This window comes from Delphinapterus leucas, chromosome 20 (genome assembly GCF_059928025.1).
Source record: "Delphinapterus leucas isolate spDelLeu-1000000601 "Yukka" chromosome 20, BTC_Dleu_Yukka2, whole genome shotgun sequence".
Classification (NCBI taxonomy): Eukaryota; Metazoa; Chordata; class Mammalia; order Artiodactyla; family Monodontidae; genus Delphinapterus; species Delphinapterus leucas.
This window is the reverse complement of record NC_143148.1, coordinates 1,726,735-1,750,896: the sequence shown is the minus strand read 5'-3', so window position 1 is coordinate 1,750,896 and position 24,162 is coordinate 1,726,735. Positions and strand designations below refer to the sequence as shown.

At 43.1% G+C, this 24,162-nt stretch overlaps 1 protein-coding gene across 1 annotated transcript; it reads right to left on the bottom strand.

Annotated features, from left to right (window-relative positions):
• Window positions 1-4,751: 4,751 nt before the first annotated feature.
• LOC111170070 (uncharacterized) lies at window positions 4,752-17,543 on the bottom strand. The gene is made up of 3 exons (XM_030761149.2): window positions 17,277-17,543; window positions 15,664-15,790; window positions 4,752-7,589 (listed from the first exon to the last, which is right to left on the bottom strand). The coding sequence occupies exons 1-3, from the start codon at window positions 17,307-17,309 to the stop codon at window positions 4,855-4,857; spliced, it is 2,895 nt and encodes a 964-aa protein (XP_030617009.2). The 5' UTR covers window positions 17,310-17,543; the 3' UTR covers window positions 4,752-4,854.
• Window positions 17,544-24,162: the final 6,619 nt, after the last annotated feature.

The window sequence follows — 24,162 nt, the reverse complement described above, 5'->3', positions numbered from 1 at the left end:
GAGTCTGGCTCTGACCAAAGGCCCCTCATTCCCTGCAGGGTCCCTCCTTCAAGGCACAGAAACTGTATGCAGATGCCCAGGGGTCCATCTCTGCTGGTCAGGCCGCATTTCTACCTCCTCAGCCTCAGGAAAAAGATCAGTTCCTGTGGCTGAGTGAGTGGGGATTGGTGGTGGTGGGGGCGGGTGTCTTGAGGCCAGTGTCAAGGATGCTTCCTGTCCTGGGAGACTATCTTAAGGCTGTCCAGGTGGGAGTGTGGAAGTGATGGCTCCGAGGCTGAAACCCCACATCGGGACCTCTTAGGGCAGGGACGTCCTGGAGTGGACCAAGACCCTCAAGTGTGGGCCCAGGGGCCACAAATCTTTTATTTCTTCCTCATCAAAGCACACGTGGCCTCTGGGCCCTGAAGTAGGATTCAGCCAGAAGGGGGATTGGTCACCGCCACTCAGGGGTGCACATCTGTGAGGGAGCAAGGCCACAGCAATGAAAAAGAAGGACTCAGCCTTTGGGCAAACATTCTGGATTTTGTGTCTTGGGCCAACCCTGAGGGAGCATGGGGGACACAGCCTATGGGACCAGGGAGGAGTCCTAGCCCAGGGATCTTTCGTATGGCCCACATTTGTGCGGTGCCACCATCTCCAGGTTTTCCCCGTGTCCCCAGGTCACCCTGCCCTCATCTGGGAGTCTGGTTCCCCTATCTCCCACCCTGGAGACCACCTAGCTCTCTTCATTTATCACTGACTCCTCTGATAGGTCACCTCAGATCACACGTGGCGCCCCTCGACTTGGTGCACATGGGTCCGCAGAGGAAAAGGTCTCAAAATGTTCTCTCTGGTACACGGGAGCAGGAAGAGACACGAGCGAACCAGCCCTTGTGGGGTGCCCATAGGACCCTCCACCCTGCACTCCTGGGCCTGAGTCCTTCTGAGAAACCCCAGCAAAAACTGGCATGAACTCAGTAACCCCAGAACCCCCAGCGTCTTCCCAATTCAGGGTGTCTGGAAAAGCAACCCCCAGAAGTGGTGAAATCCATGAAGGTAAATAGCTGCTGGAGACCAAATATCAACAATTACAGAATGGGACAGATGAAAATCACTTGGACTAGAGCGCAGAAGGTTAGAACCCCTTACAAGGGAACTGGTTGTGTTTCTGCATTTCCTGTAAGAATAAACCCATAGGGGGGCCTGCTGTGCTACTAAGGAGGTGGGGCGGGGAAGAGGAGTCATTCCCTATTTCCTTTTGATCTTGATAGGTTCAGAGTAAAGTACATCAAAATAGCACACCTTAGCATACAGAATATCTTCTGTAGCTCAAGAAGATTAAGAAAACCACAGTAGAAAGGTCAATATGACCTCCCCCCACCACTGAAGAGAAAATTGCCAACCAAGATTTCTATATATAGCAAATATGTCCTTCAAGAATGGATGAAACAAAACGATTTGAAATGAGAAAATTAATGCACAATTAACCTGGAAAAATGAACATTAAATGTTCTATTCAAAAATAAAAGTTCTATTCAAGGACAATGAACAATGGATTGTAATTCCAGTTGAAAGATCACTGATGACAAAAGGAATGATAACTGAAGAGAGAAATGCATGTGTTGATTGACATACATGTCACTAATTGTGTAAAGCATAAGTAATACTTCTTTACAGATTCAGAATGATAGAATCCCTATGCATACCTTGAAAAACATATATTCCTATGGGAAAAATTAATGTTTTAAACCCCTTATAATATGCAGAATGAAGAAAAAATGTATTTATAACTCTGTGCTCTAATGTGTTAAATAAGTGATTTGGGGCTTAAACAATAAATAGAATAAAGGTATATATTTTCAAAGCTAGAAGTAAAGAAAATTGAATTACAAATAACTAATAAATAGAGGGTTAAAAATTTTTTAAAGGCCAAGATAAAGAACAAAGAGCAGGGTAAGAAATCCACAAAATAAAAGGATATATTTCAACCCAAATATATCAACAATTACATTAAATGGCTTGAAATAAATATTCAAAGTAGCTGTCAGTACTTTTGGATGGCCCTAAACTTCCTTAGCAAGGGATTTAATTTTCATCAAGTGAAGTTCGAGGGCAAGTTTTGGATTTCTATTCAAAGAATAACTAATGTTCCCTGGCAGGCTCAAACACATACAGCTACAGATACTACATGTACACACCACCACCACACAAGTCTTCCTATCCAGCCTCATCTAACCCTGGCAGGCCCAAGGAAAGCAAGGCCACACAAAACTCATCTACCCAAATAACTGTCAGGGAGCAATCCTGCCTATTTTGTGTCCCAGGTATTGGAAACTTTGGCTGCAGTTACTCAACATAGCTGACAGCTGATTCAGAAATCTAAGAAAACAAGGTAAGTCTCTCAGGCCCACAAATGCAATGGCTCGCACTTGAGGACTGAAGGGAAAAAAAATCATTCTCTGGGACTCACCCCATCATCTCAATTATGCACACATCCTGCCAACTCTGCCTCCTAATGTGTCCCAGGTCATCCTGTCCTCACCATCTCCAATGCCACCATCCTGGGCCGGTGCATCATCAAAGGGCTCCCAACTACACAAAAGATTCTGTCCTCTCTCCTACATCAGTTCTTCCCTCCTAAGTTCACTCTCCACACAGAAACCAGAGAGATTCAGAAACAAGTAGATGATCACAGTGTCTTGCTACACCCCTTCTTCAGCCTCCCAGAGTAGTAGGAACAAAATCCAAAGGATATCACCATAAAGAAGTGATCAAAGGAAACACTGCCAATACTGGGAAAACAGACATCTTGTTTCCTGATATGGTACACTGAAAAGGACAAGGCAGCACTTTTGTATTATCTTGGATGGGAGCAAAACAGCAACAATAAAAACATTAAACCACATAATCTGAATCTATTTATAAGGATATCTTACTGTATACCAAGTGAGGGAAATTTACAAATTGTCATGTATTGTATAAAAGATACCAAGGGAAAACAACTTGAAGGAAATCAGAGAGATTGTGTCAGAATGGACATTAAAGAGAGATGAGAAATAAATGTAATTTGTGCGACTTTATATGGTTCTGGACTGAAAAGACTAGATATAAAGGACATAAATAGGATGCTTGAGATCAGTAGGATGGCAGTTCACTGCCTTACACTGGTATTCCCTAATATGCCAGAGGTCCTCTCTAATACAGTAAAGAAAATGAACATATAACAATTGGAAAAGAGGAAAGCAAGCTGTCCTTAACACAGTATTTCCACAACTGTCCACCTTCACTAAAGTCCTACTCTGGATACTCTACTCTTTCAACCCATCCCAAGCCCCCGTTTTTCCTCAACTGTAACTTGCTCTTTTGCTCCCTTTTCATAGGAACATCTCATTCTAATATTCCATGAAATCTAATTACCTAGGTGCAGTTTCCATCAACTACAATATTGCTTCCATAAGGACTGACTCATTTTTATGTCTTGGACATGAATATATCCCATTTACTAGAATATGCCTTACTCACAAGATTGCTGCTATATTTCTTGAGACACTGAACACATATGACAATAGACGTGTGTTCTTCATTTGCATCACTTCAGATAGTTTTTCTAACTCCATTATGTCTTCTGTCCATTTCACGATTGCTTTGCATAGTATTGTCATTGTAACAATCTTAATTCTTCCAATGCAAGAGCACAGGATATCTTTCCATTTCTTTATCTTCAATCTTCATCGGTGTTTTATAGTTTTTTGAATATATGTCTTTCAAGCCCTCAGTTAATTTGCTACTAGGTATTTTATTCTTTCTGATGCGATCTGAAGCAATTTTATTTTTTTACTTTATCTGAAAGTTCATTATTAGTGTATAGAAATGCAACAGATGTCTGTATATTTGTACTATATCCTATAGCTTTACTGAATTCTTTAATTAGTTCTAAAAGTTTTGAGGTGGACACTAGGGTTTTCTATATAAAGTATCATGTTATCTGAAAATACTGTTTTACCTCTTACCTTCCAATTTGGATGCTTTTGCTTGTCTGATTGCTGGGGCTAGGACTTCCAATACTATGTGAGATAGAAGTTTTGGGAGTGGGCATCCTTCTCTTCTTCCTGAATTTAGGAAAAAGCCTTTCAGCTTTCCACCAGTATGATGTTTGCTGTGGGTTTGTCATAAATGGCCTTTATTGAGATATGTTCCCTCTATACCCACCTGTATGGGTTTTCATCATGAATGGATGCTGAATTTTGTCAAATGCTTCTTCTCTGTCTACTGAGATGATCATGTTATTTTTCATCCTTCCTTCTGTTAATGTGGTGTTCTATATTGATTAGTCTTCTCTGTCCTGGGATTGGGTCACATCCACATCCCAAGGTAGAGTCTGTTCCTCAAATTTGGCTGCCCCACATCCACTGAAAACCTGTGGCATGGAGTTATTAGCAGGACCAGATCATTATCGGGTACATAAGTCGGATCATTCATAGGAAAGCCATCAATATTTGTTCCCAGTGAAACGACAGTCCTGTCAAGTCACATGTGGGGAGGAGGGGGTGTCCTAAGCAGGCCTCTTTGTGTCTGTGTGGGGGTGACAAGAGGGTGTCCGAATGGACAAAGTGTTCTTTGAGTCCCCAAAGCAGGGTAGGGAGTGAAAGAGGAGTGCTGTGACCAGACTCCTCATGGCCTGAACCAGTCAACCTAGCACTGTATCCTAAATCCCTGTCCATTGCTGGGAGTTCACAGCAGATGACACCCTTTCTCTCACCCTGAGTTTCCGCTCTAGAAATGGTCCATCTGTTGCATGATGACTGCACCTGTTCCTCCCATTCTGTTACCATGTCAAACTCCTCCAAACCCCAGTGGCGTCCATATCGGCTGCATTCATAGGGCGTTTTCTCCACGGTGAACTCTCTGATGATGAATTAAGCTGCACTTTTGGATAAAAGATTTACCACATTCTTTGCACTCATGAGGCCTTTCTCCAGTATGGATTTTCCTATGGGTACTGAGGATTTGTCTTTGGCTAAAAGATTTTCCACATTCACTGCACTCATAAGGCCTTTCTCCAGTATGAACACTCTGATGATTTCGGAGGCCAGACCTAGAAGTAAAAGATTTCCTACATTCCATACACTCATAAGGCCTTTCTCCTGTGTGAACTCTCTGATGATTTTGGAGGCCAGATCTCGCAGTAAAAGATTTCCCACATTCCTTACACTCATAAGGCCTTTCTCCCGTGTGAATTCTCTGATGATTTTGGAGGCCAGCTCTCGCAGTGAAAGATTTCCCACATTCATTACACTCATAAGGCCTTTCTCCTGTGTGAACTCTCTGATGTTTAATAAGGCCAGAAATAACAATAAACAATTTCCCACATTCACTGCACTCATAAGGTCTTTCTCCAGTATGAACTCTCTGATGATTTCGGAGGCCAGACCTAGCAGTAAACGATTTCCCACATTGGCTGCACTCATAAGGCCTTTCCCCTGTGTGAACTCTCTGGTGTATAAGAAGTTGACATCTATGAATAAAGGACTTCCCACATTCACTGCACACATAAGGCCTTTCTCCTGTGTGAACTCTCTGGTGTATAAGAAGTTGACATCTATGAATAAAAGATTTCCCACATTCACTGCACACATAAGGCCTTTCTCCTGTGTGAACTCTCTGGTGTATAAGAAGTTGACATCTATGGATAAAGGATTTCCCACATTGGCTACACTCATAAGGCCTTTCTCCAGTATGAATTCTCTGATGATTTTGGAGGCCAGACCTAGCTGTAAAAGATTTCCCACATTGATTACACTCATAAGGCCTTTCTCCTGTGTGAACTCTCTGGTGTATAAGAAGTTGACATCTATGAATAAAGGATTTCCCACATTCACTGCACTCATAAGGCCTTTCTCCTGTGTGAACTCTCTGGTGTATAAGAAGGTGACATCTATGAATAAAGGATTTTCCACATTCACTGCACTCATAAGGCCTTTCTCCTGTGTGAACTCTCTGATGATTTTGGAGGGCAGACCTAGCTGTAAAAGATTTCCCGCATTCATTGCACTCATAAGGCCTTTCTCCAGTGTGAACTCTCTGGTGTATAAGAAGTTGACATCTATGAATAAAGGATTTCCCACATTGGCTGCATTCATAAGGTCTTTCTCCAGTATGAATTCTCTGATGATTTTGGAGGCCAGACCTAGCTGTAAAAGATTTCCCACATTGGCTGCACTCATAAGGCCTTTCTCCTGTGTGAACTCTCTGGTGTATAAGAAGTTGACATCTATGGATAAAGGATTTCCCACATTGGCTGCACTCATAAGGCCTCTCTCCAGTATGAATTCTCTGATGATTTTGGAGGGCAGACCTAGCTGTAAAAGATTTCCCACATTCACTGCACTCATAAGGTCTTTCTCCTGTGTGAACTCTCTGGTGTATAAGAAGTTGACATCTATGGATAAAGGATTTCTCACATTGGCTGCACTCATAAGGCCTTTCTCCAGTATGAATTCTCTGATGATTTTGCAGGACAGACCTAACTGTAAAAGATTTCCCACATTCACTGCACTCATAAGGCCTTTCTCCTGTGTGAACTCTCTGGTGTATAAGAAGTTGACATCTATGAATAAAGGATTTCCCACATTCACTGCACTCATAAGGCCTTTCTCCTGTGTGAACTCTCTGGTGTATAAAAAGTTGACATCTATGGATAAAGGATTTCCCACATTCACTGCACTCATAAGGCCTTTCTCCAGTATGAACTCTCTTATGTTGAAGGAAATTGGACTTTTTGCTAAAAGATTTTCCACATTCACTGCATTCATAATGCTTTTCTCCTGTGTGAACTCTCAGATGTTGAATGAAGCTGGACCTTTGGAGAAAAGATTTAGCACATTTCTTGCATGCATAAGGCTTCTCTCCGGTGTGGATCTTCCTATGCACACTGAGGTGGTGGCTTCGACTAAAGGATTTCCCACATTCGCTGCACTCATAAGGCTTTTCTCCAGTGTGAACTCTCTGGTGCTGCATAAGATTACAACTTTGGGTGCAGGCTTTCCCACATTTGCTGCACTCACAAAACGCTTCACTAGTGATGACTCTCTCATACATATCTGTGTGGCTGGAGGATTTCCTGCCTTCTCCCCAGCTCCGATGAATTGTTCCACTGTGAAAAACAGCTTCACATTCATGACTGTTGTTTTGTTCCTTCCTGATATTAGTGGCCTGTTGCTGAAGTCCCATGTTGGTTGCTAATTTCTTCCCAATTTCACTGTACACAGAGAGATTCCCTGATGTATAGACTGTGAAGCTCTTCAGAAATGCAAGTCTCCTCACATCATATCGGAAGGGTTTCTCTCTAATGTGCTGCTTCCGGTGCTGTTGAAGGTTTGCAGTGAAATAGAACTGTTTCCCACATGCCCCACATGTATATGCTTTCTGGCCCCTATTTGTTCCCTGCTCTTCAGCCAAGTGCAAAATGTCTCTCAAGACTGGGACGCACATCTTACAGGGCTGGGCCTTCTCAGGAGATGAACCTGCCCTGGGGGTCCTAATCTGTGATACTCCCTCCACACATATGTTCTCTTCAGAAGGTGTCTCTTCATCGACTCCACGCCAAGAACCTGAAAACAAAGACGTGATGGTGAAATTCATGTTGACGTTGGATGGGGGTGACACCATCACAACTGTATGTCTGACACATGAAAGAACCAATCCATGGGACTGTGTTCAGTAAATGGAGTTGGGGTCAAATTGAGGATGCAGCTGTTCTGCATTATTGGGACTTAAGGTCACAGAATTGACACGGCCTCACCAAGCACAGGACACAAGGACTGGATGTGGCCCAAGGGTGAAAGGCATGTTCTACAGTTCACTCCTCTGTCAATGGCTTTCACTAGGACCACAACTGCTGCTGATCTGTGATACTGTGCACAAGTATATGCCCATGCACCAGAAAATCTTACTGAAACAGTAGCTGGTATTCATGGAACATTAAAGTATACCTGTCTAATGCCATTCAAAGATACCTGCACAATGTCGTAAAGTACTATAGAGAAAACAATGTGAAGACTACATGAGAGAAGTGGCTTAGAGAGGTGGTAGGGAATAAATCCCAGGCTGCAGTCAGAATAAAAATGAGTAGTCATAGAAATGACAAGTTGGCAGAGTACCAAGAATGGAGAAAAGACAAAAGAAGTGATTTGGGGCCACTGGCAATGGGGCTAAAACACTAATCACACAAGATATGTTCCTGATATGACTTAAAACACAGACCTGATATCAAGCCCTCTGCCAGCTGCCATTCATCTTGGCCAGACTACCTGTGAGCTCTTTTTGCTGAGACCAGAGTCATGTCCATCCCATGAAGCCCCAAGGACTCTCCATCCCCAGTTGAACAACTACATGGGACACATATGACACAAGGCCTAATGGAATGTCAGGATGGGTGAGTGGCAAATACGAACCCAGGGGAACTAAGCACACAACAGACAAAGGAACGATATTTAAATACTACAAACAGAAACGTCAGTGGAGCCAGAGGGAAGAATGTACAGTGGATGGAGTACAAAATGCTAGGAAACAAAATGTTAGGTGTTTTTCTCCCCACCTGTAAAACAGGGGATGGGTTAGGAATCCATCTCCCTACCTGAAAAACACTGGATGGAGTAATAGGTGTTAGGAATCCACTCCCAACCTGAACAACAGTGGATGGAGTACAAGGTGTTATGAATCCGTCTCCCCACCTGATTTTAAGGGCCAGTGTCTCTTTTCTCACTCTTCATTTTTCTGGTTTTTCACTTTTGGAGAGTGAGATATTTAAGGACTAAGACATTCAAAATCAGCCACTTATATAGAGGAATTGCAAAAGTCATAGTGCACCCCCAAGAAAGGCACAGTGAAAACCCCTTAAGTTTACAGCTCATGTTGATATCCAGGAAAGAGTCACCTGAAAACATCAAAAACAAAGAGAAGCCCATACCAGCAAACCCTTGTTAAAGTGAAAACAGGATCTCCAGCATTACAATATTATAAGATACAAATGCTCAGTTTTCAATGAAAAAAACTCACAAGACATACAAAGAAACAGGAACGTATGATGCAAAGGAAAATAACAAATCAACCGCAACTGTAACTTATAAACAGGTACACAAAAAATAGATGGCGAACTAAGTAGAAAGACTTAAAAACTGACTAAAGGATGTTCAAATAACTAAAAAGAAAAAAAAAACAGGTGTACAGAAAAAAAAGTGTTGTCTGAACAAAGTAGGAATAACAGTAAAGAGATAGAAAGTATAAGTATTGCAAAAAAGGAAATTTGGGAACTGAAAAGTACAACTGCTGAAGTGAAAAAAAAAAAAAACACTAGAGGGATTCAGAACAGAAAAACATAGCACACTTATGGATTGATATGAATAGGAACATCCCAAAATCTAAATAAACTCCAAGCAGAATAGACTGTGAGAGCCATACTGCAGCACATTATAATAAAACTGTTGAAATGCAGAGACAAAGAATCTTGAAATCAGCAAGAGAAGTGGCTCATTCCAGACAAGGGATCCCCAAGAAGGTTATCAGCACATTTCTAATCAGAAATCTGGCCAGAAAGCAGTGGGCTGACATATTTAAATTGTTGAAGGAAAATAACGTGTCAACCAATAACCCTACATCAGGGAGACATCCTTCAAAAACTAAGGAAAATTAACATATTCCAATGTAAACAAAAGCTAAAGAAGTTCTTTAACACTAGACTTGTCTTGCAGCAAATGCTAAATGGATTCTTTCAGGTGGAAATGAAAAAAAAACACTAAACGGTAATTCAAAGTTATTTGAAGAAATGATGGTCTCTGATAAAGGTAAATCCATAGAAAATTATAAAAGCTACTGTGATTGTAAGTTTATAACAGCACTTTTTCGTTTTCTACCTGATTGCAGAGAATAATGCATTTAAAGAAACCGTAGTCTCAGCTTAAACACACCACATACAAGTATGTAACTTTGTAAAATCAATACTAGAAAATAGTGGGGACAGAGCACTACAGAAGCAGAAATGTTTTTGTAATGTTATTGATGGTAAGCTGGTGTAAATTAAAATTAGTATGCTGGTGGGTTTAGGATATAAAATGCAATCCCCATGGTAACTACAAATAATCATATAATGTACACAAAGGAAATGAACAGACAATTAAAACATATCACTAAACAAATTTAACTAAATACAAAAAGAGAAAATAACAAAAATTAAGGAACAAGTTCTAAGGCATACAGAAAACAAAGAGCAAAATGACAAAAATACCTCTTATCAGTAATTGCTCTAAATGTAAATGGATTAAACACTCAAAGCAAAAGACAGACTGACAGATTTTTTTAAATGATCCAACTGTATGCTGTTGACAAAAGTCAATTAAATTGAAATTGAAAGGTTAGAAAAAGGTATTTCATGCAAATAGTAACCAAAATAACACAGGGGTGGCTATTATTCATATCAAACAATAAAGAAGTCTAGGGACTTCCCTGGTGGTGCAGTGGTTGGGAATCTGCCTGCCAATGTAGGGGACATAGGTTCAATCCCTTGTCTGGGAAGATCTCACATGCTGTGGAGCAACTAAGCCCATGTATCACAACTACTGAGCCCACGTGCCATAACTACTCAAGCTCACATGTCTACAGCCTGTGCTCTGCAATGATAAGCCACTACAATGAAAAGCCTCATGCCACAATGAAGACCCAACGCAGCCAAAAATAAATACATAAAATAAATAAATTTTTAAAAAGGGTTTCCCTGGTGGCACAGTTGTTGAGAGTCCAACTGCCGATGCAGGGGATGTGGGTTCATGCCCCAGTCCGGGAAGATTCCACATGCCGCGGAGCAGCTGGGCCCATGAGCCATGGCCGCTGAGCCTGCATGTCTGGAGCCTGTGCTCCACAATGGGAGAGGCGACAACAGTGAGAGGCCCGCGTACCGCAAAAAAAAAAAAAACAAAAAAAAGACCAAACGCAGCCAAACATAAATAAAAAAATAAAAATAAGTATATATATTTACACACCTCATAATAGACAATCAAAAGATATAAAGCAAAACCTGACAACTGAAAAGAGAAACAGTTCTACTATAGTATGGGAACACTTCAATGCTCTGCTCTCAGCAATAGACAGGAGCAATAGTTTAAATTAGATAAAGATCATACAAACTGTCCTCTCCAACTGAAACAGATTGAAGATAGAGATCAATCACATATGGAAAACAAATATCCACAAATTTCTGGAAATTAAACATGCTTTGAAACAACCAATAGGTCCATGAAAAAAAACTCACACAAGAAACTAGAAAATACTTAGGAGACTAAAGAAAACAATAATATAACATACTAAAACTTATAGGATGCCACAAAAGCAGTATTAAGGAGAAAATTTACATCTATAAATGCTTACATATAAACAAAGAAATATCATCAATCAACAACGTACCTTTACAACTTGAGGAACTACAAAACAAACAAACTAAACAAAACCTTCTGAAAAAAGAAATGAAGATTAGAAAAACAAAATTGTCAGAACATTCTGTTCTTTTTTTTTTTTTTGAACATTCTGTTCTTAACAAAGCCTGCCCTCAGTAGAAACTACTTAACCAGAGCCAAACCTACTGTGATTTTATCAGAGCCTAACTTACCTGGGAAAGAGGAAATACCCAACTACAGCCCCCAATACCCATCCTGTCCCAACTAAGGGAGGGAAAATTAAATTGAGAAGAAGTTGTGAAGTTCAGGATCCAGACACACAGGCTCATTAAAAGATTGAAAATTAAATATAATATGAATGCTAACAGCAACATGCATGCTTCCACTCTCCACATCTTACCAACACATCAATAAAGGCCTATCTACAATGGTTCCTTTTAGGGAATACATCATGCCAGTTACAAAGAAAAAAATTACAGGGCCAACTAAAAGGCCAAAAAACAAATTTTGAAAAGGCAAAGGAAGCTTCAAAACCAGAATCAGATATCACAGGGAGGGACTTCTCTAGGGATCCAGCGGTTAAGTCTCCACAGTTCCACTGTAGGGGGCACTGGTTCGATCCCTGGTAATGGAAATAAGATCTTGCATGCTGGGAATGGAAGGGAAGGGAGGGGAGGGGAGGAAGAAAGGAGGGAGGGAGGGAGGGAGGGAGGGATATCACAGGGCTGTTGGAATGATCAAATTGGTAATGTAAAACAATTATGATTAATATGCTAATTAATGCCTGCTAATGGATAAAGCAGACAGCATACAAGACAAGAAAGGCAATGAAAGCAGAGATGAAAATTCTAATAAAGAACCAAAAGGAAATGCTAGAGATCAAAAAGAAGAGAAGAGGAATGAAGAATGAATAGGATGGGCTTATTAAGACTGGACACAACTCAGGAAAGAATCTCTCAGCTTGAGGTTCTTGTAGTAGAAACTTCTAAAACTGAAAAACAAAGAGAAAAAGGACTAAAGAAAAGAATATTTAAAAACTGTATAACACCTGCAAATACTTTAACATACATATATAGAAACATCAAAAGAAAAAAAGAATAAGGAATAGAAAAAATATTTGAAGCAATAATCATGGAGAATTTCCACCAAATTAATGTCAGACACCAACCCACAGATCCAGGAAGCTCAGAGAACATCAAGCAGATTTAATGCCAAAAAACTACACCTAAGCTGGGGCTTCCCTGGTGGCACAGTGATTAAGAACCCACCTGCCTATGCAGGGGACACAGGTTCAAGCCCTGGTCCAGGAAGATCCCACATGCTGTGGAGCAACTAAGCCTGTGTGCCACAACTACTGAGCCTGCACTCTAGAGCCCACAAGCCACAACTACTGAGCCCACATGCCACAACTACTGAAGCCTGCAAACCTACAGCCCACGCTCCACAAGAGAAGCCATGACAATGAGAAGCCCGCACACCACAATGAAGAGTAGCCCCCGCTCACCGCAACTAGAGAGAGCCTGCGCACAGAAATGAAGACCCAACACAGCCATAAGTAAATAAATAAATAAATTTATTTTAAAAAACAACAACAACAAAACTACACCTAAGCATATCACATTCAAATACAGAAGAAAAAAAAATCCCAAAAGAAACCAGAGGAATAAACACTTTAGTCATGGGGAAGCAACAAAAAGAATAACATCTGAATTTTCAGAAATCATGCAAACAAGAGAAAGGAGTGAAACATTTAAAGCTTGGCAGGGGTGGGGTTGGGGGGTGGCCAATGTCAGCCTAGAATTCAGAATGCAATAAAATTACTCTTCAACAGTGATGGTGAAATAAACATGTTCTTAGATGCACAAAAATCATGGGAATTCATTTAAAAAAAGTTCTTTAGAGAGATGGAAAATAATAAAGATCAGAAATTTGGGTTTCAGAGAAAGGAAGAGCACTGTAGAATTTTAAAAGCTTCACTGACATATAATTGATGTGAAACATTGTATTTATTTAAGCTGTACAACATAATTTGATATGTGTATATGTTGTGCAATGATTACAATAAGTTTAGTTAACACCACAATACAATTTTTTTCCTCTGATGAGAACTTTTAGGATTTACTCTCTTAGCAAATTTGAAATACACCATACAGTATAATTAACTATAATCACTAAGCTATGCATTACATCCCCAGGACTTATTCACGTTACAACTAGAAGTCTGTAGCTTCTGACACCATTCACGCATTTCATCTAACCCTGTTCACCCATCCCCAACTCCGGCAACCACTAATTTCTGTGCTGTCTCTGAGTTTGGGGTGTGTGTGTGTGTTTTTCCTTAAAGATTCCAGGGACTTCCCCAGTTGTCCAGTGGTAAAGAATGCGCCTTCCAATGCAGGGGATGCAGGTTCGATTCCCTGGTCAGGAAACTAAGATCTGACATTCTGCGGGAAAACTAAGCACACACGCGACAACTACTGAGCTCACGCACCTCAACTAGAGACTGCATGCCACAACTATAGAGCCCACAAACCCTGGAGCCTGCGCACCACATCTAGAGAAGAGAAAAACCTGCACACCACAACTAGAGAGAAGCTTGTGCCACAACGAAGAGCCTGAGCATCCCAACGGAAGATCCCACATGCCTCAATGAAGATCCCGCATGCGGCAACTAAGACTCGTCACAGCCAAAAGGAAAAGATTCCCCATGTATGTGTAATTATGGAGTACAACTGACTCTTGAACAACATGGGTTAGAACTGCATGGGTCCACTTACACATGGTTACGTTTAATTAAATAAACACAGCACCACGTGATCAGTAGTTGAATGAATCCACAAATGCAAAACTTCAGAATCACAGGGCTGACTGTGAAACTTCATCATCTGCAGATTTCAGTATATGCAGGGGCTCCTGGAATCAATCCTCTCTGGAAACTGGCAAACAACTGTATTTGTCTTTCCCTGTCAGACTTATTTCACTTAGCATAATGCCCTCAAGGTCTATCCATGTTATTAAAGATGGCAGGATTTCTTTTTAATGGTTGAACAATATTGAATAGTGTTCCACATACAGCACATTTGTTACCCATTCATCCATCAATGGACACTTAGGTTCTTTTCATGTCTCGGATAGTGTAAATAATGCTGCAATAAACAGGGAGTACAGATATCTTGTTGTTTTTTTAAAATAAATTTATTTATTTATTTTTGGCTGCTTTGGGTCTTTGTTGCTGCACGTGGGCTTTCTCTAGTTGTGGCGAGCAGGGGCTACTCTTTGTTGTGGTGCATGGGCTTCTCATTGCAGTGGCTTCTCTTGTTGCAGAGCACGGGCTCTAGAGCGCAGGCTCAGTAGTTGTGACACACGGGATTAGTTGCTCCACAACATGTGGGATCTTCCCAGACCAGGGCTCGAACCTGTGTCCCCTGCATTGGCAGGTGGATTCTTAACCACTGTGCCATCAGGGAAGTCCCCAGATATCTTTTTGATATGATTTCACACCCTTTGGATAAACACACAGAGGTGGAATTGCTGGATCATACTGTAGTTCCTTATTTAATATTTTAAGGACTTCCCTGTGGTGCAGTGGTTAAGAACCTGCCTGCCAATGCAGGGGACATGGGTTCGATCCCTGCACCGGGAAGATCCCACATGCCGCGGAGCAACTAAGCCCATGCACCCCAACTACTGATCCTGTGCCATAGAGCCTGCATGCCAAAAATACTGAAGCTCACAGGCCTAGAACCCATGCTCTGCAACGAGAAGCCACTGCAATGAGAAGCCCATGCACCACAAAGAAGAGTAGCTCTCACTCGGCTCAACTAGAGAAAGCCCACATGCAATGAAGACCCAATGTAGCCATAAATAAATAGATAGATAGATAGATAGACAGACAGATAGATAAATAAATAAATACTGTCGAGTGCAGAAATGGAGCAAACTTTGGGTAGTATGGATCCGTACCCTCACTTAGCCCAGGAGAGGGCAAGCAAGGAGGGATCTCTAAAGCGGACTGCAACACTGATGAACCTGAATTGTCACCTGCAAGACTTTGGGGCTACAAGTTTCATGGCACTAAGGAGTAGGGATGAACTCTGCCTAGCCATTGTAACTGCAGCACATAACTTTAAGAAGAAAGCAGTGCCCATGGTCCAGATGTAAGAAGGACAGAACTACCCTTGGGGAAAAAGAGAAAGGCAGAGCCTATCTCAGAGGATGGGGATGGGTGTGAGGGCCTTACCCAGCATGCAGACAAGGGCAAAGTTCTCCAGCATGACATCAAGGTACAGGTGTATCTGAACCTCATCAAGAAGACACCATTCCTCGCAGGAGAAGTACACGGCCACATCCTCAAAGGTCACACTGCCCTGGTATAACAGGGACAAATATAACCATGAACAGTCTCATTCCTGAAAACCCACAGTCCATCTTCCCACACATTTCCCCTACCACCCAACCAGATGGAGCCTCTCAAGACCTGGGGAAGAGAACCTCCCTCCTTTGATCTGAAACTCCCATTGCCTCCAGAATACACAGGCAGTCATTTCAAGTCTAACTCCAGTTCTTCCCTGTTTATTTCCATCAGAAAAAAGAAGACCTGCACTTACCTAAACAAGCTCAGCCTCACCTCAAAACACTGCCACAGGGACTTCCCTCGTGGTCCAGTGGTTAAGGCTACGAGTTTCCACTTCAGCGGGCACAGGTTCAATCCCTGGTGGGAGAACTAAGGATCCCGCATGCCGTGTGGTGGGGCCAAAAATAACATTAAAAAACACTGCCGGGCTTCCCTGGTGGCGCAGTGGTTGAAAGTCCGCCTGCCGATGCAGGGGACACGGGTTCGTGCCCCGGTCCGGGAAGATCCCACATACCCCCGAGCGGCTGCGCCCGTAAGCCATGGCCGCTGAGCCTGCGCGTCCGGAGCCTGTTGCTCCGCAACGGGAGAGGCCACAACAGTGAGAGGCCCGCGTACCGCAAAAAGAAAAAAAAAAAAAATCACTGCCACATACTGGTACCGGTTCCAGGAGTAACCTTCCACACCTCATTTCATCAGTGGTGGGAAACTAGAACCCCCTCCACAAAAGCTGGCCTGCACTCAGAAAACCAAGCATGGGGTTCTCCAGGGTCCCCAAACCAAAGTGCTGGGAGAATGGCAGGTGAAGAACCCTAAGACACCTCAAATACACAGAATGTGTGCGTGGGGGGTGAGAACAAGTGAGGGACTGGGACAACCGCCACTTGCCCAAAGTGCTTCTCCAGCCCATGGAATCTGTGGGAAAAGGCAGGCGATGGAGGAAAGTGACGTAAGCAGTGCTTCAGGGGCTCACACTTTCCCTGGACCTGTGCCCAATACCAGAGCCAGGTAAACTCTGGCTGACTTACTAACCTCTCCTCTGTGCCTCCATCCTCAGTGCTCCCACTTACCAGTTGTGACCCTGAAAAAAGCCACAACTTCCCTCTGCCTCAGTGTCCTCATCATTCCCCTACATTCTGCTTTCCGTTGAACACTTTGGATTATTTTTAAAAGCCTAGCTCAGATTGTGCCCTTCCTTTATTCAAAACTCTCCACCGCTCCCAGGGCCCTAAGAAGAGAAACACAACCACTCATCTACCACTCCAGGTGCAGCCTGGCCTCAAACTGCGTTCCTCGCAGAAACAAGATGGACTCCGGGTTCCCGAATATTCCTGCTTCAGTTGTATCTCCAAGCCTCACTCAGACCACATTACAACGGTGGTCAGAAATAGGGACACCACCCCTGCAGGCCTCACTGTCCTGGACCAGACGCCTCTCACTCAGGAGTTTCGTATTTGGGTGGGGAAACGGGCAGGGGAGAACCCGGAGCCCTCAGCATTTACCTGAGCCGGGTCCGTCAGCGCAGCCGCCGCCATCGGAGCTCCTGGGAGGAGAGGAGTCGCGACAGTCGAGGGGTCCTGTCGGACTTTGTACCGATGCACCCCGCAGGCGGCGGTGTCCCCAACACTCAGGCCGTCCCTTTGCAGTGTGTACAAAGCCTCCTCCTGCGTCTTCTTGGCCCGTCACCTCGCTCCCATCACCACACACTCCGACCTTCCGACTAGCTCCACGATCAAAATGGGCGCCACGAGGACGCCGGAAGTTCTTCTCCCGGAGGTTCGCCCTCCCGGAAATGCCCCCTTCCTGGATTTTCATTGGATGAACGTCGCTGTCTTAGCGCAAATTCTTCTGGGTAATGTAGTGCCAAGGACTCAGGGAATGTCACCCCGCACCTGAATCGCCCGGAAAAAGCCAAGCTGCACCACGGAAGCACTGGAAAATGACTTCTAGGGCGGGAAAGGGACCCCTATCTTTTTAAGGGAGCGGGGAAGGTTTATTGTTCTTTTTCTAATTCTCATAGGTAGTAGTTTAGGGGCTCCAGTCTTCTTAAGGGGGAAGGGAACCTTTGTCGTTCTTCTTTTTCTAATTCTCATAGATAGTAGGTTAGGCTATTTATTTGAGTTGTCTTTTGTTCCTTGAGGCCTGCATTGCTATAGACTTCCCTCCTAGAATTGCTTTTGCTTCATCCCATAAATTTTGGAGTGTTGTGCTTCAGTTTACATTTGTCTTAAGATATTTGCTGCTTTCCCATTTGATCTCTTCACTGACCCATTGGTTTAGTAGCATGTTATTTAGACTCCACATATTTGTTCTTTTCCCGTTTTTCTTATTGTAGTTGATTTCTGAAGAGATCCCTGCTCGCCTTGTGGTTAGGATTCAGCGCTTTCATTGCCGTGGCAGGGTTCCATCCCTGTTCAGGGAACTGAGATCCCACAAGTCATGTTACAGGGCCCCCTCCAAAAAATAATAATAATTACTGTAGTTGTGTTTTTGATGTCATATTTTACATCTTTGTGCTTATCCTGTTGTGTCTACATTTTTTAAAAATTTACTTACCAGCTTATTTAAACGATCTTCATTCTTTACTATATATTTGCCTTCCCTAGTGGAATTTTCCCTTTCCTGAAGATTATTATTATTTTCCATTTAGAGAAGACTCTTCAACATTTCTATTATGGTAGGATTAGTATTGATTAATTCTTTTGGGTTTTGCTGATCTGGGAAGTTCTTTATCTCTCCTTCTTTTCTAAATGATAATCTTGCTGGGTAGAGTATCCTAGGTTGCAGCTTTCTCCCTTTCAGCACTTTGAATATATCCTGCCATTCCCTTCTGGCCTGCAAAGCGTCTGCAGAGAAAACAGCTGATAGCATTATTGGGATTCCCTAGTTTATGACTCTTTCTTTTTCTCTTGATGCATTGAGAACTCTATCTTCAACTTTTGCCATTTTCTTATGATATGTCTTGGTGTGGGTCTGTTTGGGTTCATCTTGTTTGGGATCCTGTGTATCAATACTTCCTGTACCTTAATACCAGTTTCCTTCTTCAGGTAAAGGAAATTTTCAGCCATAATGTCTTGAAAAATATTTTTGTTCCCATGCTCCCTCTCTTTTCCTTCTGGAACCCCTATAATTCGAATATTGGGACACAACGTTATCCTAGAGATCTTGTACATTCCTTTCATTTAAAAAACATAGTTTTTCTGCCTGCTTTCCTGATTCTGTGATTTCCATTATTCTATCTTCCAGACCACTTATGCATTCTCTGTCTCTCTTCCTCTGCTGTTCATTCCTGCTAGCGTGCTTTTTATTTGAGCCACTGAACTTTTTTTTTGGCCGCTCCACGCAGCTTGTTGGATCTCAGTTCCCCAACCAGGGATTGATCCTGGGCCACAGCAGTGAAAGCCCAGAATACTAACCACTAGGCCACCAGAGAACTCCCTTGAAGTATTTATTTTTCATTGGGTCTCCTTTTGTTTTCTAGTTCTGTTAAAATATCCAGTGTTTAGCTCAATTATTTTTCCTAGTTCAGTTAATATTTTTATTACCAATGTTTTGAATTATTTACATTGTAACAGTTATTTCTGTTTCATTGTTTATTCTTTCAGGGGTTTTCTCTTTCTCTCAATTGAGAGTATTTCATTGGCAATTTTCATTTTATTTAACTTTCTCTACCTCTATAAACTTAGGTGATACAGTTTCCCTTTGGGGTCTTGAAGGGGTGGCCTTCTGAGGGACTATGACTATGCAGAGTGGATATACCCAATGCTTTTGGTGGGAGGGTTGGATTTGATGTGGGTGCAAGTCACGTCTTTCCTCAGAGCGTGATGGCAGCTATCACCACAGTAAGGGCTGAGACTGGAGATTGAGGGACTACAGCCAGCTCCGGGTGTGAGACCTGATCCCAAGTTGCAGGACCAGAAGCCATGAGGGTCGGGCTGGGGCTGGCTCTGTTCCCATTAATTGTGTGTCCTTCCTTCTCCCCACACTGGGACTTTAGCCACAGGAAGGGAGTGTTGAAGCAAGTGGGATTTTCGTGCATACAGCGGTCTGGTATGCTGTCTGTGTAGGCCTCTGTGGCTATGCTCAGATGCAATCTAGTGTCTTTTCCCCAGTTGTGGCTGCCCCAGATCCAGTGCTGCACTGTGGCATGCAGTGGGCTGGAGCATTTTCTTGGCTTGGACAGGGTTCACTGGACTGGGGACCATGGTGAGGTGATCATGGTGAACTCAACAGCTGCTAGAGGCCTATCGCTGCCCTGCATTGGAAACAAGACCTCTTGCTCTCTCACAGCTGATCAGTATCTCCACTCTCCCTCACTCCCTCTGTGTTGCAGCACCACTCCATAGGGAGAAGGCAGGCCCCTGTGGTTTCTGTGCATGTGTGGTGGGGTGGGTGAGCTGTGGCCAGCCAGCTGCCATCAGAAGACTGGGCTGCTTCTGATATACCTGGGGAGTAAGTGCCAAGAATGGCTACCAAAGCCCCACTCTGACTCTGCACTGGGACCAGGTTGTCTCTGCTTCCAAACATCTACTCTTTTCCCAGGTCTTGGCGGCCACACATGCAGTCCCGTGCTCTGGCATGGAGTTAGTGACGCCAGAGCATTTGCTCCACTCTGACTTGGGTGTGCTAAGATCCTGGTCACCAGAAACCTGCAAAAACCTGCTAATGCAGACCTCTCTCTGCCTGGCCGCAGGGACAGGCATTTGCTTGCTCACTCCTCCCAAGCAAAGTCCAGGCTCCTCCAGCCTTTCTGTCTGTCCCAGTGGTCCTCCACCCCGTCAAGAAGGCTTATCTCCACAATATAGACACGAGGACTGGAACACCTAGTCTGTACTTCAAGCCACTCACTCCCCAGGGAGCTCACTGCCCAAGTGATCGCCCTTCCTCTCTGAGTCCCACAACTCCTGACCACATTGCTTTTCTTCCCTTCCTGCCCAATTACATGTATATGTTTCTTACAGCCTTGGTTGAACAGGAGTCCTTCTGCCAGTTTTCAGTGAGGATTGTTCCAAAGTAAATGTATTTTTGATGTGTTCGTGGGGGAACGTGAGCTCCATGCCCTCCTACACTGCCACCTTGATTTCCTCTCAGCTGGTCCATAATGAACAAAAACAACCAGATGAGAAATGAACCTATATTGTTTGGAGGACAAGCCTGCTTAGCCCAGTTTTATCAAACCTGAAAAGCCAGTTTAGTAAGAATAACTCCCCCATTGATATCTGATCAAACACCCATTTCCTACCCTTGATATCTGATCTGAATAGCAAGATTCTTACTAAGTCGGTTTAGCAAGAACACCCGTTACCTTGTTTTCTGTTGGTAATTTTCCATCCACTGACTCCTTCACTCCTTGGCTATAAGTCCTCAGCTGTCTTTACTTAATGTTGAACTCAATCTTTCAGTCTTTGGGGGCTCCTTTAAAGAACACCTTGCCCATCCTGATACCCTGTGACCCTCCACCCAAGAGCCCTACTCATACCCTACACCCCATGCTGAGGGACAAGAGTATATTTTACTGGGAACCAACATTGATGGCTTTCCTGTGAATGACCCCATTTATCTACCCAATCTACCTAGTGATACCTAGTAATTATTATTACTGCAGTTTGTGAAAGGAGGAGTCTGCAACTTAGAGAGGTGGAGGGACTTTCACAAAGGTACACAGCTCTCAGGCCCTTGATGAGAGTGATTCCTCTAAGCTGCACCTGTCCAATGGCATCTCTTGGGGCCCCTCCAGGAGGCACTCCATCTGCTGTGTCCCAATCATGAACTCTACACACCTGACGTCTGCATCTCCACCAGGGCCTCCAGCTCCACTATCCCCAGTGCACACCACCTCTCTGCAAACAGCCTCCCTATTAGGAAGACTTTCACAGGGACAGCAGCACCACCCAGCAACACACACAGGTCTTCAGTTTCACCTCAGATGTGACAGAGGCCTCCACCACCACATGCAGTGATTTGTTTCCAAGGTCATGTCCATCTTCATGAACCTGCTTCATGATGTGCGTGTGTCCAAATTCTCCCAGTCACTATTCCAAGCACTGTAAAGGACACTGAAGGACTAGAAACGTTCACTGTAGCCCTCTCCAAGTCCCCAAGGCTCTTACTCCTAACTCTAGGACACACTGCTTAACTGCTCCTCCTACCCAACAGAAAAATGTCACCAAATAATGATTGCTAATCATCAAGAACGTGCCCACATCTCCTCGGGACTCATGCTTGACAAACCTAAGTCTAAATGCTATGTGCTGAATGCAGCCTGACACCTCCCATAAAGCCTGTAAAACCCCACCCCAAGTCCTTCTGCTTGCTTAACAAAGCTGCTCACAGGTGTGAATCTCCAGGTTGTAACAAGGTGGTTACCCAGTCCCTGGTCTGAAAACCATCAGTGCATCACCATACTTGCAATGATGTGGGAGAAGTTGTTCTTTCCAAACCAGTCTGCACTCACCTCATCACACATTATCCAGGAAGACTGGGAGATTATGTGCGGCCCACACACCAGAATGTTGGGCATCTCTATCACATGCCTGCCCCAAAATCTCGCTGGAGTATTTGTGACTTTTGTAGCCACACCTGCTGTGCTAGGTCAGCATCTCCCACTTTATTTCCCAAACAGGTTCTCACTTCTGTCATAAATCCTTTGTGCTGTGGTAGTTTTTAGGTACAGGATGCATCGAAGTGTGTTAGCAATCAAAATCTGTCACACAGTGTCCCCATTTGCGCTGATATGCACTGATATTTAGAATACTTTCATGTGTAATAAAGTTACTGGAGTTATGTAAAGGCTCTTATTTTAGAAACACATTTTAAGAAATTATGTATTCAGGGGCTTCCCTGGTGGTGCAGTGGTTGAGAATCTGCCTGCCAATGCAGGGGACATGAGTTCGATCCCTGGTCTGGGAAGATCCCACATGCCAAGGGCTGCAACTACTGAAGCCCATGCGACTAGCGCCCGTGCTCCACAACAAGAGAAGCCACTGCAATGAGAAGCCAATGCACTGCAAAGTAGCTCCCACTCGCTGCAACTAGAGAAAGCCTGTGTGCAGCAACGAAGACCCAACACAGCCAAAAGTAAATAAAATAAATTAAAAAAAAGAAATTTATGTATTCAAAGACATACCTGGGATTATAAATTGTAAAAACCACTAAGTAAATCACGATACACAAACACAAAAAATCTACAAAATACAGTAAATGATGTAATATACAGGAAGGTTCCTACACAGTCATTCCATTTATATATACATTTGAAAAAAGTTATTTCAAAAGTAGAATATGCTCTTGCATCAGTATTTTTAATTTTGAGGATGAATTAAAAGTGACAGGGGGAAACTGGTTTCAGGGCTTTACACAAGTATCACAGTGTTAAAATGTACATTTAAGATACATGTAATTTATTTTCAGTCAACTATACATATATTAAACGATTTTTAAAACAAATATGCAAAACCTGTCACTTTATAATCATTCTACTATGGTTTACTAGCGACATTCTTAAAATTATTTGTGGCTACTGTACCTGTAAGGTAGAAAAAGAATACAATGGTGGGCTCCTGGCAATGCCTCCCAACTCCATATTCAGTGACATTATGTTGGCAATTTGACATTGGATATGCTGGAAGTATTTACACCAGGGAAATTGGCAAAGACTACAAACCAGGATTTCATTTACTGTGTTACTGAATATCTGGACTTAAGACTGAGGTAGGATATGGGAGTTCCCTGGTGGCCTAGTGGTTAGGATTCTGGGTTTTCAGTGCTGGGGCCTGGGTTTGATGTCTTGTCAGGGAACTGAGGTCCCACAAGCTGTGTGGTGTGGGGAAAAAAAGGGGGGGGCTGAGAATAAAAAGAGGAAAAAACCTGAGGTAGCATATGTTAATAGTGCAGATTTATCTTTTATTTTATTTTATTTTTTTTGTGGTATGCAGACCTCTCACTGTCGTGGCCTCTCCCGTCGTGGAGCACAGGCTCCAGATGTGCAGGCTCAGTGACCGTGGCTCACGGGCCCAGCCGCTCCACGGCATGTGGGATCTTCCCGGACTGGGGCACGAACCCGTGTCCCCTGCATCGGCAGGTGGACTCTCAACCACTGCACCACCAGGGAAGCCCCAGATTTATCTTTAACATATATAATGTATGTGGCCATTACATTATGCATAAGACCAAAATTAAGAAAAAATTGAGAACATATTCTTTCACTATGCCAAATTACAGTTCCATGCAGAAAAGAAGTCACTCACATTGGGTAAATGTGTGAAATCTCACAGATACCTTTGTTGTTTCCCTGATCTCTTACTTGTCAAGGAAAGAGAAAACAGACAAGAACTCACAAAATAAAAGCAGGTAAAAGAAATAGAAATTTATCAAAACAAGACATGCAGG

Bases quoted from the DNA above. Each gene is read 5' to 3' on its own strand.
- LOC111170070 (XM_030761149.2), bottom strand. From the start codon at position 17,309: ATGGCGGCGGCTGCGCTGACGGACCCGGCTCAG. The intron at 15,791-17,276 runs GTAAATGCTGAG...CTGTTATACCAG, and splicing joins CGCTGACGGACCCGGCTCAG to GGCAGTGTGACCTTTGAGGA. The intron at 7,590-15,663 runs GTAAGGCCCTCA...CTTTGTTTTCAG, and splicing joins TGCCCTTGTCTGCATGCTGG to GTTCTTGGCGTGGAGTCGAT.